General features: G+C 37.8%; 1 protein-coding gene across 1 annotated transcript in view; it reads left to right on the plus strand.

The window, feature by feature from the left end:
• Positions 1 to 10,014, plus strand: part of ZDHHC2 (zinc finger DHHC-type palmitoyltransferase 2) — a 35,289-nt gene extending 25,275 nt beyond the window's left edge. The window contains exons 9-13 of the mRNA XM_054294586.1: positions 1,448 to 1,574; positions 1,738 to 1,830; positions 2,839 to 2,948; positions 3,366 to 3,443; positions 6,193 to 10,014. Coding sequence (XP_054150561.1) covers positions 1,448 to 1,574; positions 1,738 to 1,830; positions 2,839 to 2,948; positions 3,366 to 3,406 — 371 coding nt within the window. The 3' untranslated portion in view covers positions 3,407 to 3,443; positions 6,193 to 10,014. The remainder of the gene's footprint in view (positions 1 to 1,447; positions 1,575 to 1,737; positions 1,831 to 2,838; positions 2,949 to 3,365; positions 3,444 to 6,192) is intronic.
• The last annotated feature ends 3,683 nt before the right edge of the window (positions 10,015 to 13,697 follow it).

The following is a 13,697-nucleotide window of genomic DNA, read 5'->3' on the forward strand; positions in this document are numbered from 1 at the left end:
TAGGCCAATGAACTGACCTGGATTTTCCTGGTTTCGTATTTGTTAATGATGATTAATGATGATTTTGGTGATTAATGGAAAATTTTGAAAATAGATGTCTATATCAATGGGAGAAAGCTTGTTTACTTCAAGATTTCCTGTAGGATTTTTGAGTTTCTTCAGTATTCTAACAAATCATTGACTTTCAACAATTTTTTGCTGGTATTAATTTCTACCTAGGTATAAGTAAAGTTCTATTAAAGATGTTTATTTGAATGGAAATAAATTAGTGTTCTGTTTATAAAATGGTCTGTTTATAAACTTTTAGTGTTCTGTTTATAAACTTTTAATTTTAGTGCAAAAAATTTGTTCAGAGGTAATCATAACACTTCTAATTCAACATTACACTTCTAATTCAACATTTTGTGTTTTCAAAACAAATGGAATCCCATACTGGTAATATAACATGTTTCCTGCATACTTAAGATCAAAAAGATCTGGGTGTTTCTTCCCATTTTAGTTTGGGAAATTGCTCAGTATGTGAAGCCTTAAAAAGGCAGTAATTTGGTAATGAAGCCATGATAGCTTTAAGTGTGACTGTGCTTAAATCATCCTGGGAGTTCTTTTCCTAGCCTAATATGGGCATCTAAAAGGATGCCCCCATTTTCCCTTCCCCCTTCTTCAAAACCCACTGTAATTAATGCACACTGCACGTGGAAGGTCATTTCCAGCAGTTCTTGGCTAGGGTTTGACTGCAGAAGGACAGTCTCAGCATGGTTCTGACATGGTTTGTGGGAGCTGTACTGTCAGGACATCAGGACAGAGCTTGCCTGCTATGTATAGCCAATTAAGGGAATTAAATGGCTATCAGTCACTTGGTGAAAAGTGAATGAATTTTCTGCTTCAGGCACTTTGCAACACTTGAAGCTATATTTAGCTCTCTTCTCCAGAAATTTAGGTTGGATGGCCAGGGGGAATAATCTGGGTCTATGAGCAAAGACGTTTCCTGATGCAGTGGTAAAAACACACAGTATTTTCATACCCCAGTGTGTGTGTAAAGCTAGTCTTACTACTAAAGTAGGTTAACTTTTTCTCCTTTTTCATTACTTTTTCTGTAAGAATCCCTTTGTTTAGGTTTTTTTCTTTCTTGAACACTGTCTGTGGTATAGTCACAGACTGAAATATTCATATAAACTTATCATGCCTGCTTTAAAATGGAGTTCCTACTCTTCCTTGCCTTGATGAGGGAGGATGAAAGAGAGTTCCACCCTTCTCAGCCACTGGACTTGCTCCACACACACAGTGCCTGTGTAGCACTCACTGACTTTGGCTTCCAAGAGTGCCCTCACTCCCTTTCTCAGTCATTTGGGCAGTACAGTCTTTCCTCTTTGATGAATGGCAGTGCAATTGCCTAAGTACTGGTGGGGAGTAACCTGCAAAGAGGTCTAATTAATCTTTTTCTTTTAAGAGGTCTTCAGAGCTCCCATATTTCGTCACAGAACAGATAAGAATGGCTTTAGCCTGGGCTTCAGCAAAAACCTAAGGCAGGTGTTTGGCGATGAGAAGAAATACTGGTTGGTGCCTGTGTTTTCGAGGTATGCTGCTCCTAATGCTTAATTTATTTAAACTGTTAAATGATCAGGATCCAAAGCATTTGGGGAATGGTTAGCTTTTTGAAATAATATAGAGTAATAAATAAATAAACTTCTTCAAAGTTGAGAGTTTTTTGTACGTATGACATCAATTTGAATTTTTCAGTTTAGGGGATGGTTGCTCCTTTCCAACTTGCCTTGTTAATCAGGATCCTGAGCAAGCTTCCACACCTGGTGGACTTAATTCAACATCCAAAAGGTAATCTGCTTTTGTTACCCACTTCATAATATACTTAAAAGTGGTAAGCAAATGAAGAGTATCCTTTTAATAAATCCAAGTCATATTTTAACAGTTAAGCTGTAAATCGGGTAATCCTCAGATTTACATTTAAATTTATGGAAATGAGGCAGGGTAAATTTTTCCCCTGATGTGCTTTGTCTCTGCTCAGTGACATCCCAGGACCTGAATTTTTCACACCTGCCTAACAATCAGTATCAGCAGTATTCTTTATGCATACATATGAGATGGTTATTCACACTGCCTGTGATACAAATCCATTGCCTTGCATGGCTTTTGGGGGATGCCTGCTTTTTCATGTCTAGTGAAAGCTGCTCCATATAAGGGAATCATCCCTAATGGCACTTGGGCCAAAGCACAGGAACCTGAATATTAAGTGTTGTTTCTGCTGATAATAGAACATGTTTTATTAATTCTTATCCTTAATGGACATGACTTCTTTAAAGCGTGAAAAGTATGCATATTCTCCTTTGAATAAATTCATGTTGCATCCTTTTTGAAATGTTTGATAAGTATAGTGAATATGAGGCTAAGAAATGATAATGGAATCATACTGACAATCTTTTATTCATAAAAGAATTATATGACATTTCATCTTGATGTTTTATCTTACCCCAGCATTCTGAAGCTTACATTAGGAAAGAGATTTTGGAGATGTTCTCTCCACTATTTATCATGTCAGGTTTGTTATAGTGAAGAAGAATATAGGTAAGATTGCATTTGGGGCTGAAGTACATGTATTAATATAAAATATCTGTCAAATTAAAAATCCCTGTGCTTTTTAGATTGTGCTTGCACTTGTGACAACCACAGTGTAATGTATATAATGATAAAAAAGTAGTGATTCATCAGACAAAAGAAGCAAGGTGAGGTAAGGAAAATACTGTGTATGACAAACTGTTTGTAGTGTGTGGTAAAAAGATGAAAAATTACTGCAGTTCACTAATGTTCTTTTTATTGGTGCTACAGTGAGAACCATCTGTTTCCTGCAAAGCCCTTGCGTGATTCCCAGAGCCACCTACTTACAGATGCACCATCTTGGCCAGAAACTGCTGCAAAGGCTGACAAGGGCAAAGTTGGTAAGGAGTTGGCTTATGCTGCAATGATTTGTGTTGTGTAAACTCTTTTGGAGGATATATTGTAATAATGGCCACAGTCATGTTGTTTGTATTCATGAACCAAAATTTATGAAGCTTTTTTAAAATATATGCTAGTAGGAAGTTCCATGTGTCAAGCTGCTGTGCCTTTCCCACTTAAACCTGACCAAGAGACATTAGAACACTGATACCAGTAGGTGCTAATTATTTTTTAAGATAGGCCTGATAGCACCTTTGACAACAACTTTCTTATAAAAGAGGTGACACCTATTTGCAGCTATGCAATACATGCATGATTGTATTATTTGCTGAAATAATGAAATGAAATAAATTTGCTGAAGTAATGAAATCTTGAAATGAGACCTTCTCCTGTGGGAATACTATTTTTTGTCTTTTAAGGTATGAGCAATCCTGCATTAACCATGGAAAATGAAACCTAATTTCCCTTAAAAGAAGCATTTGAATACATAAGGAAAGGTATGTTAATATTCTCTGTATTTATTATTTATTTGATGATTCCTTACCATTTGAAGAATGCACAAAAGAAAATTACTAAAATACTTCCTGTTTTCTTCAATTAATTTTTTTACCACATATAGTAGCACATGAATTCATAGTTCTAAACTAAAACTTTAAACTCTTATTTCTTGATGTGTAATGTTTGCAAATTAGTTTGATCTTAATACTCATTGCTTTTTAGGTAAAAGTCCAATATAATATTATGATTATTATTCCTTTAAATTAGAAAGATACGGAAAATTGTGAGTATTTAAGCTGTTCAGCCAATATTTGTAACACTAAGTTTGAAAATTGGGCTGGTTCTTAAGACTGCACGCAAGGATCATAGCTTTGTCTGCTAAAACAGGTAAAAGTCTATCAAATGATGAAGCAAAAAGGATTTAGTCTAATATATAAGCTATTAGTGCTCTGAGTCAGGTACTGACTGAGCTGCATCCTATTTAATAGTAAAACAACAGATGATATTTTCTTGCATTAATATCTTGCAACACAGGCGTGAGAAGCAGCTAGTAAATTCTGTTAGGTACATAACAGAAGCTGACATTTACCCTGTGTTGTGGAGAATGAACACAATCATCACATTCACTCTAGTACTTGAATATAGCTAACTCCACCAAAACTTATGGAATTAAATTATTTTGTATTTAAACTGTATAAAAAGTTTGACTCCAACCCTAAGAATTTTTGCATACCAAATAATTGATGTGGAGGAGTCGTTCCAGCAAGGTCATTTCTTCCCTGCTGTTGGAAGCACTTTTTCAGTCATCCTGAAAAAGCTTCTCAAATGAATGTCCTTCATTTATGTGTGGTATGACTCTTGGACACGCTGTCATGGCAGTGAGGTTGCTCATGGTCCCTCATGGAAGAAGAAGGCATGGAAAGTCATCAGGGAACTGCAGTGATTGTCACTAGACCCATTAGGAATGGTACTGCACTGTCAAGGCAGATTATAAAACTAGTAAGTGTGCAGATACCAACAGATGCACCCATAGCTTGTACCAAAAAGTTCCCAAAAGTTCAGTTTGGTTCATGAGAGAAATTTCAAAACCTCTTGGCCCTTACATTCTGGTTTTGTGTTCAGTGATGAAGACACAGTTCCAGATATAGGTACATCTGCAAACTTGATGATGATGTGAAGTGTTAGAGGTGTTGAAAATGTGGGTGTCAGATGAACAGAGTTAAAGAGATGAGTGAAGAAAACTCAGACAGTGCCTGCAATTTTCCCTGCTCTCTGGATATTTTAATAGAATATAAACCCCTCATTTCTAACCCTTTGTTCAAAATGTAAAACATTGCATTTCTGCACTGTTTAATCCATCCATTCTTTCAACAAAACAACAGCTTCTGGAAAAGACTAAATTACTTACTTTCAGTTGATTTAATGTCTCACATGTCATCACTAATCAAGAGTAAAATATTGGAGACAGACTTGAAAGAAACGGATTCTTGAATTGTTACAGAAATACAATGAATTGCAACTAGTTTTATCAGGTTGGAGTTCTACTTTCTGAAGTCCCAAGACTTTATTTACTTAAGTAATAGCTTTTAAACTTTAATTTTTCTTTGAAGAGTGTGTACATTTTATTGGAATTTTGTCATTCAGATTACTCTGAATATCAAACATAGTCTGTGACTGTTCTAAATATGTTAAAAGTGGGTGGATTTTCCCATCAGTTTAGCTTGATAAACATCTTGAACTCTTTTTAAATAATTTTCTTCTTTTAGTCCAGTCTGAGAAAGAGTTGTGTTTGCAGTCAGATTACTTCACTCTGTGGGTTTGGGGGTTTTGTTTGGTGTTGTTTTTTTCTTTTTGGAGGCGTCCATTTTGGAACATGGCATTTTAAAGAGAGACTACTTTCAGAGGAGGTTATGTTCCAAAGAGAAGCCTAAAGTCACATAAAGGGGCTCCTGGAGGTTGGTTTTGCCTCACTTGGATTCCTGCACTTTCAGAAGAGTAGCAGGAACTGGTAATTCTTTGGCATGAGCACAAGCACCAGATTGGTTGTACCTGTACTCTGAGGTATTTCTATGTGGCAGTTAAAACTTTCTGGAGAATTAACGAAAAAGATAGATTACTGTCTACATGTATGCCACATACAGTTGCTGGAATAAGGGCCTGTATATAAAAACTTCTTTTAGCTACTTCACATTTAACTTCATTACAATATTGTCAATATAGGAATCATATTTGTTCCTAGGGATTGAATAGAGTACTTTTAATAGACCTGCTGAAGTCACCACAAAAACCAAGTAATTTCATCTTGGATATGAAAAATACAGCCTGCAGCCCCTGCCAATGTGTTAGAATTAGAATTTCTGTCCCAGTGAAGGATCTGTTCAATATCCTGTATCCTATAATCCCTCATATTTCAGCAGAGGACTGATTACCGAAAGTGCCAGATGTAGCTTACACTAATGTAATAGAGAATTATTTTTTAATTATGTTGGTATCTGGAAGTAAAAATAGCTCGTGTCATTTTATAAACTGGTGGCCTGCTTGCTGTGTAGTCAGTACTTATCACTGTCATCCTGAAGTAGATTAATAACATACCTGTGAACAGTCTTACTGGGTTCTTCTTCAGGATGGGATTTTTATTCTGCTGTTAGTCACTTTCCCCTTCAAGTTGATGAAACTTGCTACAATAACATCATTTTTAAGTATTCTTTGATTCTAATAATGTATTTTGTGGTTAATATTCTGTTCCAGTTTAAGAACAAGCTGTTGTTGGAAGGAAGATGCATTCTTCCAAGTATCAGCCCTGTTGGCCAGCTGCTCCTGTCTGCTCCTCTATGGATGTGCTCAGAAAACAAACTGACAGATGATTAGCTGTCTCCATGTCACTGCTTGAAACACAAAACTAAACATGTTACTTCTGAACCATATAAAGGATGTTTCAACTTAAAATTACTGGGTTTGAATGGTGAAGGATGATTGAGTACTAGAAAGTGGTACAAAAGAAGAGCCTGCGTTTACAATTGTAAAAATTCAATGGCTGGTTTTACTTTGGTATTCAGCACAAAAAAATGTGAATGTGACCTCCTTACTATCAGTTCATGTTCTTGGCTTGGTTTTGAAAATTCACCTTTTAATTCAAATTGTTCTAAGTGGTTGACTTTAAAATCAAATTTTTGCACAACTGGCTTTATGAATTGGGAGAACAGCCAGTGTTGATTAGGAATAGTTTAGTGGCTTGGTGGACTGTATTTTCTTTTGAGCCCTTGATAAGCAACTTTTGAAGAAGACCTAAGTAAGTGTCTGACTGTTATTGGAACATTTTTTGGAAAACATTATTGGAAAACCTCTGTTTTCCCAAAGGTCTGCACTACAGATAGTTGGAAAAGTTGAGAGGGAAAAAAATCCTTTGGTTAATTGAATGGTACAGTGGGCCCCTGCCCAGTGATGCAATGAAAAGCTGAAAAGCCTGTGTTCAGGGAGGTAATATGGAAATGAAACTGGCCAGCTGGGGATTTTGATGGCAGCTTCACAGAATAGTCCTATGAAATGGGATTTTATTGTCCCGTTTGGAGCTCTTGCCCCTTTGGAAGCAAATGTTGGCCCTGAACTTTGATCCAAAAGGCTTTTTACCAACCTGTGTTAGTTACTGAGGGCCAGGGTCTTTCAAGCTCCTAATTTCCTATTAATCAATATTTGTCTCAGATTTCTTTTTTCACTTTTTCTTCAAGACACTGCCTTTCTTACTGCATAACTTGATGAATACCATGTGCAGTCAAGGTGACTTACTGTTATTACTTATGATATTTGCATTTACAGGACAACGGACTTTCGATTGCAATACCAAAAAGCCAAGCTGCTGCACATAGGAAATCCCATTTAATTAAGTTAGGACCTAGCAGCTTTCTTAGGATCAGAGTTTACTGACTAGAATAAAAGAGGCATTTTTGGCTTTCAAAGTCAATGAAGTTTCAGCAACACAAATCTAATTGTCTTGTGCCTTTTGTATACACTACATTTATGGTATCAGTGTTTACATTTAAGTGCAAATTTCTATTCTTAAAACAACTTTAGGAGGAACTTAGTTATGCTTTCTAGGGGGCTAGATAAAAAGACAAGTCAAAAAAAGAAAGGTGTAAACCTCAGACTATGCTGAGTTCAGTCGAAACAGGAAAGTACTTCTATTATCAAACCTGAATTACTTAGCGGGTTGGTTCACAGTGTAAAGATGCCAGTCATTTGTTTAAGAAACTGGCAGCAGGACTAAGTGATATAATTCTGAAAGCAAAAGACACTATCATTAACTCTCCTACCAGCAGGTAACTTCAAAATTTGTCTTTCTTGGGTTTGCAACTTAGGTGATAGCTGGTGTAGCAAAATGTGGCTTTTTTTTTTTTCTCTAGTGAGGGAAAATGTATTTATTTTACTTTTTTTCTTTTGAATCTAGAAATTTTACCAGCCTGAAAACATCTGTTTATTGCCAGAAGTGCCAGAGTGTGGATCCCTTGATGTAGAACACCTTTTTTAAACTAGCATGAAGGTAGCATACAGTTTACATTATGCCTGCAGAGATCTAGTTACCAAAAGATTTTTTGCAGCTCTTTATTCAATGTTGTTCTGTCAGCTTACCTCATATTCGTGTTTGTTTAAAGGCGAACTTGTCAAGGGATAAGGGGGAGAGGGAAAATATATTTTTTAACACTTCAGGTTCTCTATCTGTAGAGTCTTGTTTTTTATGCAGTTAGTCACAGGGTGGTTTGTCATGGAGCATGCATTTAAAATACCGAGTAGAAAGTTGAAATTCAGCTTCAGTGTGTCTTGCACCATATTTTTATGTAAAGACAAAAGATTTCCTCCCCAAGCAAAACACATCATGGAAATGGATCTCTCTAATGTCGGTTTATCTGTGTCCAGGGCTCTGAGATCTCTCAGTAAGGCTGGGGATCCACGTAGAGAAAGGACAGGGATAAGGGATCAAGAAATGCCTGGCTTCTCCATGTCTCAGAAGTCACACTTGGAAAGCACAATAGCCCTAAATAATCTGCAGTTTTGTTGCAGCCAGAGGCTGTCCCCCTCACAGAAAACTGATGGAGCCATGGGAAACAGACCTGATGAAGGGAGGAGAAAGGGAAAGGATGGTAGCTCAGATGTAAACATCAAGCAGGTCTGAGCCAGGGGGCTGCAGCTACATCTGCTCTCTAGATGGGCATGAGCTGTGTCTCCATGAAGAGCACTGTCAGCAGGCTTTGAGGGTTCCTGGCAGTTCTCACTGTGTAGAGTATGGACAAAATCGAGTCAATCATGCTCCAAAGTATAATTTCTGATGATATGACTGTACTCTTGGCTTTAAACTCTCTAATACTTTCTATAACAAAGTGAAAATTCTCTTTTTGACATACTGACCATTGTCAGTGTTACAATGCATGCAGGAGAATTTGTGAAGAAGTCAGGGTAGCAAGGATGCAATGTTGTTTGTCTGCATACACTGATTCTCCTGTCCTTTATATTCTTGCTAGGCACTTTACTACAGCCTTTTGTGTAATGTCTGTATTTTTTTTAAGGAGTGCTTTTTACCTACTGTACAGTTACTAATCTACTTTTTTGCTAAAAAGAAAATAATATCCCTGATATTTGTCTAGAGGTATTTGTCTGGTGCGTTTCAAGCTTTAGTGGAAACTAGATGAGTTCTGCAGCCTCCTCAGATGGGCCTGAGTCCCAAATGACAGCAAAGTTTAATTTATTTTGTATATATGTAAACAGTCATATGAACCATAGTTCCCTACATGTATAAAAACGTCTTTTATTTGTAGGCTAGAACAAATCCAAAACATCTGCACCAGAAGTAGTCCACACATACTCTATACCAGTAGATGTACTGGTGATGGAGTACTCAAAGTCTTCACGGAGAACTATTTTTGTTAAGAAAATGGAACACAATCTATGTGAGCTGTTAAGATACAGCTGCTGTTATGCACTTTAATACTTTGAGAGAAAAAACAGTGTCCAGTTTAGGTTACAGACTGAAAGTTCTTTCTTAGACTATGGCTGGGCAGGTAATGAATGAAACACAAAGTCACAGAGTGGCAAATGTTGGAAGGGACAACCACTGGGGTTATCTGGTTCCTGCTCAAGCAGGATCATCCTAGAGCACATTGCACAGTATGAAATACATGTGGTTCTTGAGTATCTCTTGTGAGGGACACTCCAGAAAGGAAACAAGTTTGTTTCAGTGTGTGGAATGCTGTAGCTGTTTTTCATCATTATTTGGACTGAAACCTAATTTCCCTTAAAAGAAACATCTGAATATGTAAGGAAATGTATGTTAATATTCTCTGTATTTATTATTTGATGATTCCTTGCCATTTGAAGAATACACAAAAGAAAATTACTAAAACATTTCCTATCTTATTTTCTTCAATTGATTTTTTAATTAACTGAGAGTTCTTCCCCTGGTTCAGTTGACTGGTGTGTGGAGGGGTGGGGGGAAATATATTTCTACATAAATTTAGTGTATAACTTTGCCACGTGTTAATGTGTTGCTCACATAAATAAAATAAATGCTTCATGTTCAGCATGCCATGGACGTAGCAGTCATTGACACACTACTCCCAGTTTTACTGCTGGTGTACCTGAGCAGCAGAACATCATCTCTACCTACTGGGGCTTCACTGACAACATAGCTGCTGGAAATGTCCCCCCTCACCCCTTCACCAGGAGTCTTGGACTTCTGTAGGTGTATTTCCCTTCTCCAATCTTCACAACACACTGACACTGGAAGGGGTTGAGAAGGATCCAGTTCTTTTATCATCTTTCATGGGTGAAACACTTTGTGCTGGCAGAGCAGACAGAGCTGCCCTCCTTTTTGAGTAATGCTGATAGTCAAAAAGGCGGAATTTTGTTCCCTAAAAAAGGGTGGGGGGGGGGGGGGGGGGGGAAGGGGAGGTAGGGGTGTCTTAAATCCCCTACCCTTTATAGAAGTGAAAAGGTACAAGAAAGATGGCTTCTAAACAGGATTGTCACCCACAGTGCCACCACAGTGCAGCTGTGCTTTCTCAGGGTTCTCCATTCCCTGCCAGGCCAGATTCTCCAAAGCTGCCTGATTTTCCCCTCTTTCCTGACAGTCCTCCTTAGGAAAGTGCTGGATCCGCCTCCTGTGCAGAGAGGAGTGAGACTGTTGGCTCAGGGACCTCTAAAGCTGCAGGAACAGTTACGTAAAGATAAAAGCAGCTTTCACCTCTACCACTTCAGACATAAAAACAGGATGAGCTTGGACCATATACTGCATGTTAAAACCCTTCCAAAAATAGTGGTATTGAACCATACACAAACATTCTCATCCAAAACAAGATTGAAAAGAATGTACTGCTATGCAGAGGGGGTGGTGGGATGTCTCTGTTGCTACTTCACTTGCATCTACCACCTGCTTATGAGTGACCTTGTAGTAGGATGGGAAAAGCACCAGCCTTCTGGGATGGAACTTGTAGCAAGTGACATCTGACATAACCTAAGGAAAGCCTTGCCACGTTCCCTCGGCAGTTTTTCAATTGGTCCTTCTTTAAATTTTGTATCATCTTTCTCTCTTCTCCTTCCCTTCCCTAGAAGTCCAGATGGAAAGTGCTAAATGTGAAATGTACAATCACTGCTTTGGTAGGGAGAATAATAAAGAACCTAAGTTGACTCTTGATAAGTAATTCCTTCATATCTCTAAGTTATCACTCATCACTGAAATACAGTAACTCAGTCATTCTGAAATGCTGTATTTGAGGCATTGATCACATCCTTCATACTAGATCACTTTAATCTCAAGCAGATGGTCCCAATAGTTTGAGTGCAGGAGTTGGAAGATGTGCCATGAGCCATCTCCCCTCTCTCCCCCTCTGCATGCTCACAGTTTAACTGATTGGCATAACTGGAACAGACCCAGCACTTCCTGACAGTCATCACTTCATGAAGTCACTTTCCTTTTTATTTAATCTGAAAATAGAATAATTCTTAGTTCACTTAAGAAAGAGCTCCTGATATAAAGGCAAAAATAGACAACACACACACTGTTACAGCCTGAACAACAGGAACTTACTTCCAGTTATTTTCTCCATCACATCAAGAGATTTAACTGGCCGCTGTTTCAAACAGATACAATAGTAAAAATCAGGAGCTTCATCATAGATACTACAGCCACTCCCCAGAGCATGCAGAGGGACAAGAATGAAGGGAACAGGGAGCTTGCCAAGCTCAGTTATATGATGAGAAGTAAAGAAAAGGTATTGCCAATGCCACCCCAGCTCTGCTTTGCTGTCCAACAAAAAATGAAGCATATTTTCTGTAATGCAGCTTAGAAAGTTCATCTGCTGCCAACTTCTACCTGGTACACAGAGGAGGGAAAAGGCTTCCCTTCCCTTTTCTCCAGTTCTCCCTCACATTATCCAACACAGTTAACTGAGGCAAGTGTCTTAGGAGCATGAGACAGAGCACTCTTGGGCAAGACAATTGTCCAACAGAGGCAGGAACTAGTACCTCATCTCTGCTGGCAGCAGCAGGACAACACCAGAAATCAGATCTTCACAGCTGGCATGAATGTGCAGATTTATTCCCAACCCAAGACCAAAAAAATAATGCAGGAGAAGCATCCTCACTTCACTAGCTGTGTGAGGTAGTGCAAGAGGGAAATAGACATCAAATAAGCAGCCTCATGCATGAGGGAAATAAAATAATCTCCCATGAACCAATTAAGGTGCAGTAAACCAGGTACACTAAATAAGATATAGCAGGAAAATAACTTCATGGTATGAACAGAAAAGTACACAGAGATAACTGATTTTACTCTATGTAAAAACTGGGATTTATTCTTTGTGAGATTTTGTTCAAACTCAACAATTAAAAGTAGTTAGACAAATACCCACAATTCTACTGGAAGCTTTTGGCTTTCTTTGCCATCACTGACGTGGTGGTATAAAATTCAAATTTTGAGAAGTCTGTTTTATTTAAAATTGCACTTAAATATTTCACAGGTTACTAAACTGCAATGAACCCACATCACCCTAAATCCATTGACATGTGATTATTAAACTTCCAGTGAAGGCCTAAAAACTGCTTAAGTATAGGAGTGCTTTCTTTCAGTGCATGTTGGTTTAAGAGAGTTATTAGTTAATTCAAGGTTGAAAAACCAATTGGGAGTTTAAAACAGAACTTCTTTGTGTCCAGTTTGTTTTTACATTCCTAATCTGATCTTCCTCCACCAAGGATAAATCTTCCTTATTCCAGACCATGTCACATGTCCTGCTTCCACCTTTCTGTGTTTTGAGCTGAATCAGAAGCACCTTGTTCATGAATGCAGGCTTCCTGCTACTTTTCCTGGATTTTCAGAGTTAGGGAATGAAGCATTCTTGAGCATGGAGTAACCAGTCAGATAAGGTAAAGAAATTTCTTGGATGTCAAGAGTTTATAGGTCATCAGCAAATTCATGTGGGAAAAGGCCTTAAATACTGTGTTCCAGACCTATTTTCCTCCACTTCAAGGATGGTTCTTGCTTAGTTTCAATGAGCAAAGGAACTAAATGCTTAAAATAAAAATTATATCTATTTTAAAAAAATAGTGGCAGAGAACATAAGGTTCCTGGAACACTCATCTGACTCCAGAAGCCAAAAATACAAGTGGATTAAAAATAGAAAGATCAAATATAACAGGTTTTGATACTGCATTTCTTCTGACAAACCTACTCAACAACAGTGTATTTTAAATGGATTGGGAAAAGCAGAGGCCTAGAAAGAGAATTCTTGTCTCTCAACAAAAAGGTGCATGTCTAGACAGCTGGAACTGTACCTGCACATTAATTTTTGCAAAAGCAATTAAAGCTGGCCACTTTGGAAATAGATTTCATGCTCTGAAGTTTACATGTAATGGTCCTACACATAAGAAATTACTTTTTTCATAATCTCCACAATTCACAATTTAAATCACTCCTTAATGGAAACTAAATCTAATTTTGCCAAGGAAATGAATGATGCACAGATGTCTCCCTGGCTGCAATCAACTCTCAACAGACACAGTGATCAGAGCAAGTATTCTCTCACAGAATAAACCATAATCTGTTTCATGCTGACCAGTGGCTTTTGAGAAATGTTTTGTTACTGAAAAAAAAGTCAGGAGGAGAATTCTCTGAAGTCACATACTGGTCTAGTGGAAGGTGTCCCTTTCCATGGCAGGGGGGTTGGAACTAGATAATCTTTAAGGTTCCTTTCAACCCAAACCTTTCCCTGATT

This window comes from Melozone crissalis, unplaced genomic scaffold, assembly GCF_028551555.1.
Source record: "Melozone crissalis strain CALT ecotype California unplaced genomic scaffold, PUWL_Pcris_2 ptg000006l_1, whole genome shotgun sequence".
In the NCBI taxonomy this organism is placed as follows: domain Eukaryota; kingdom Metazoa; phylum Chordata; class Aves; order Passeriformes; family Passerellidae; genus Melozone; species Melozone crissalis.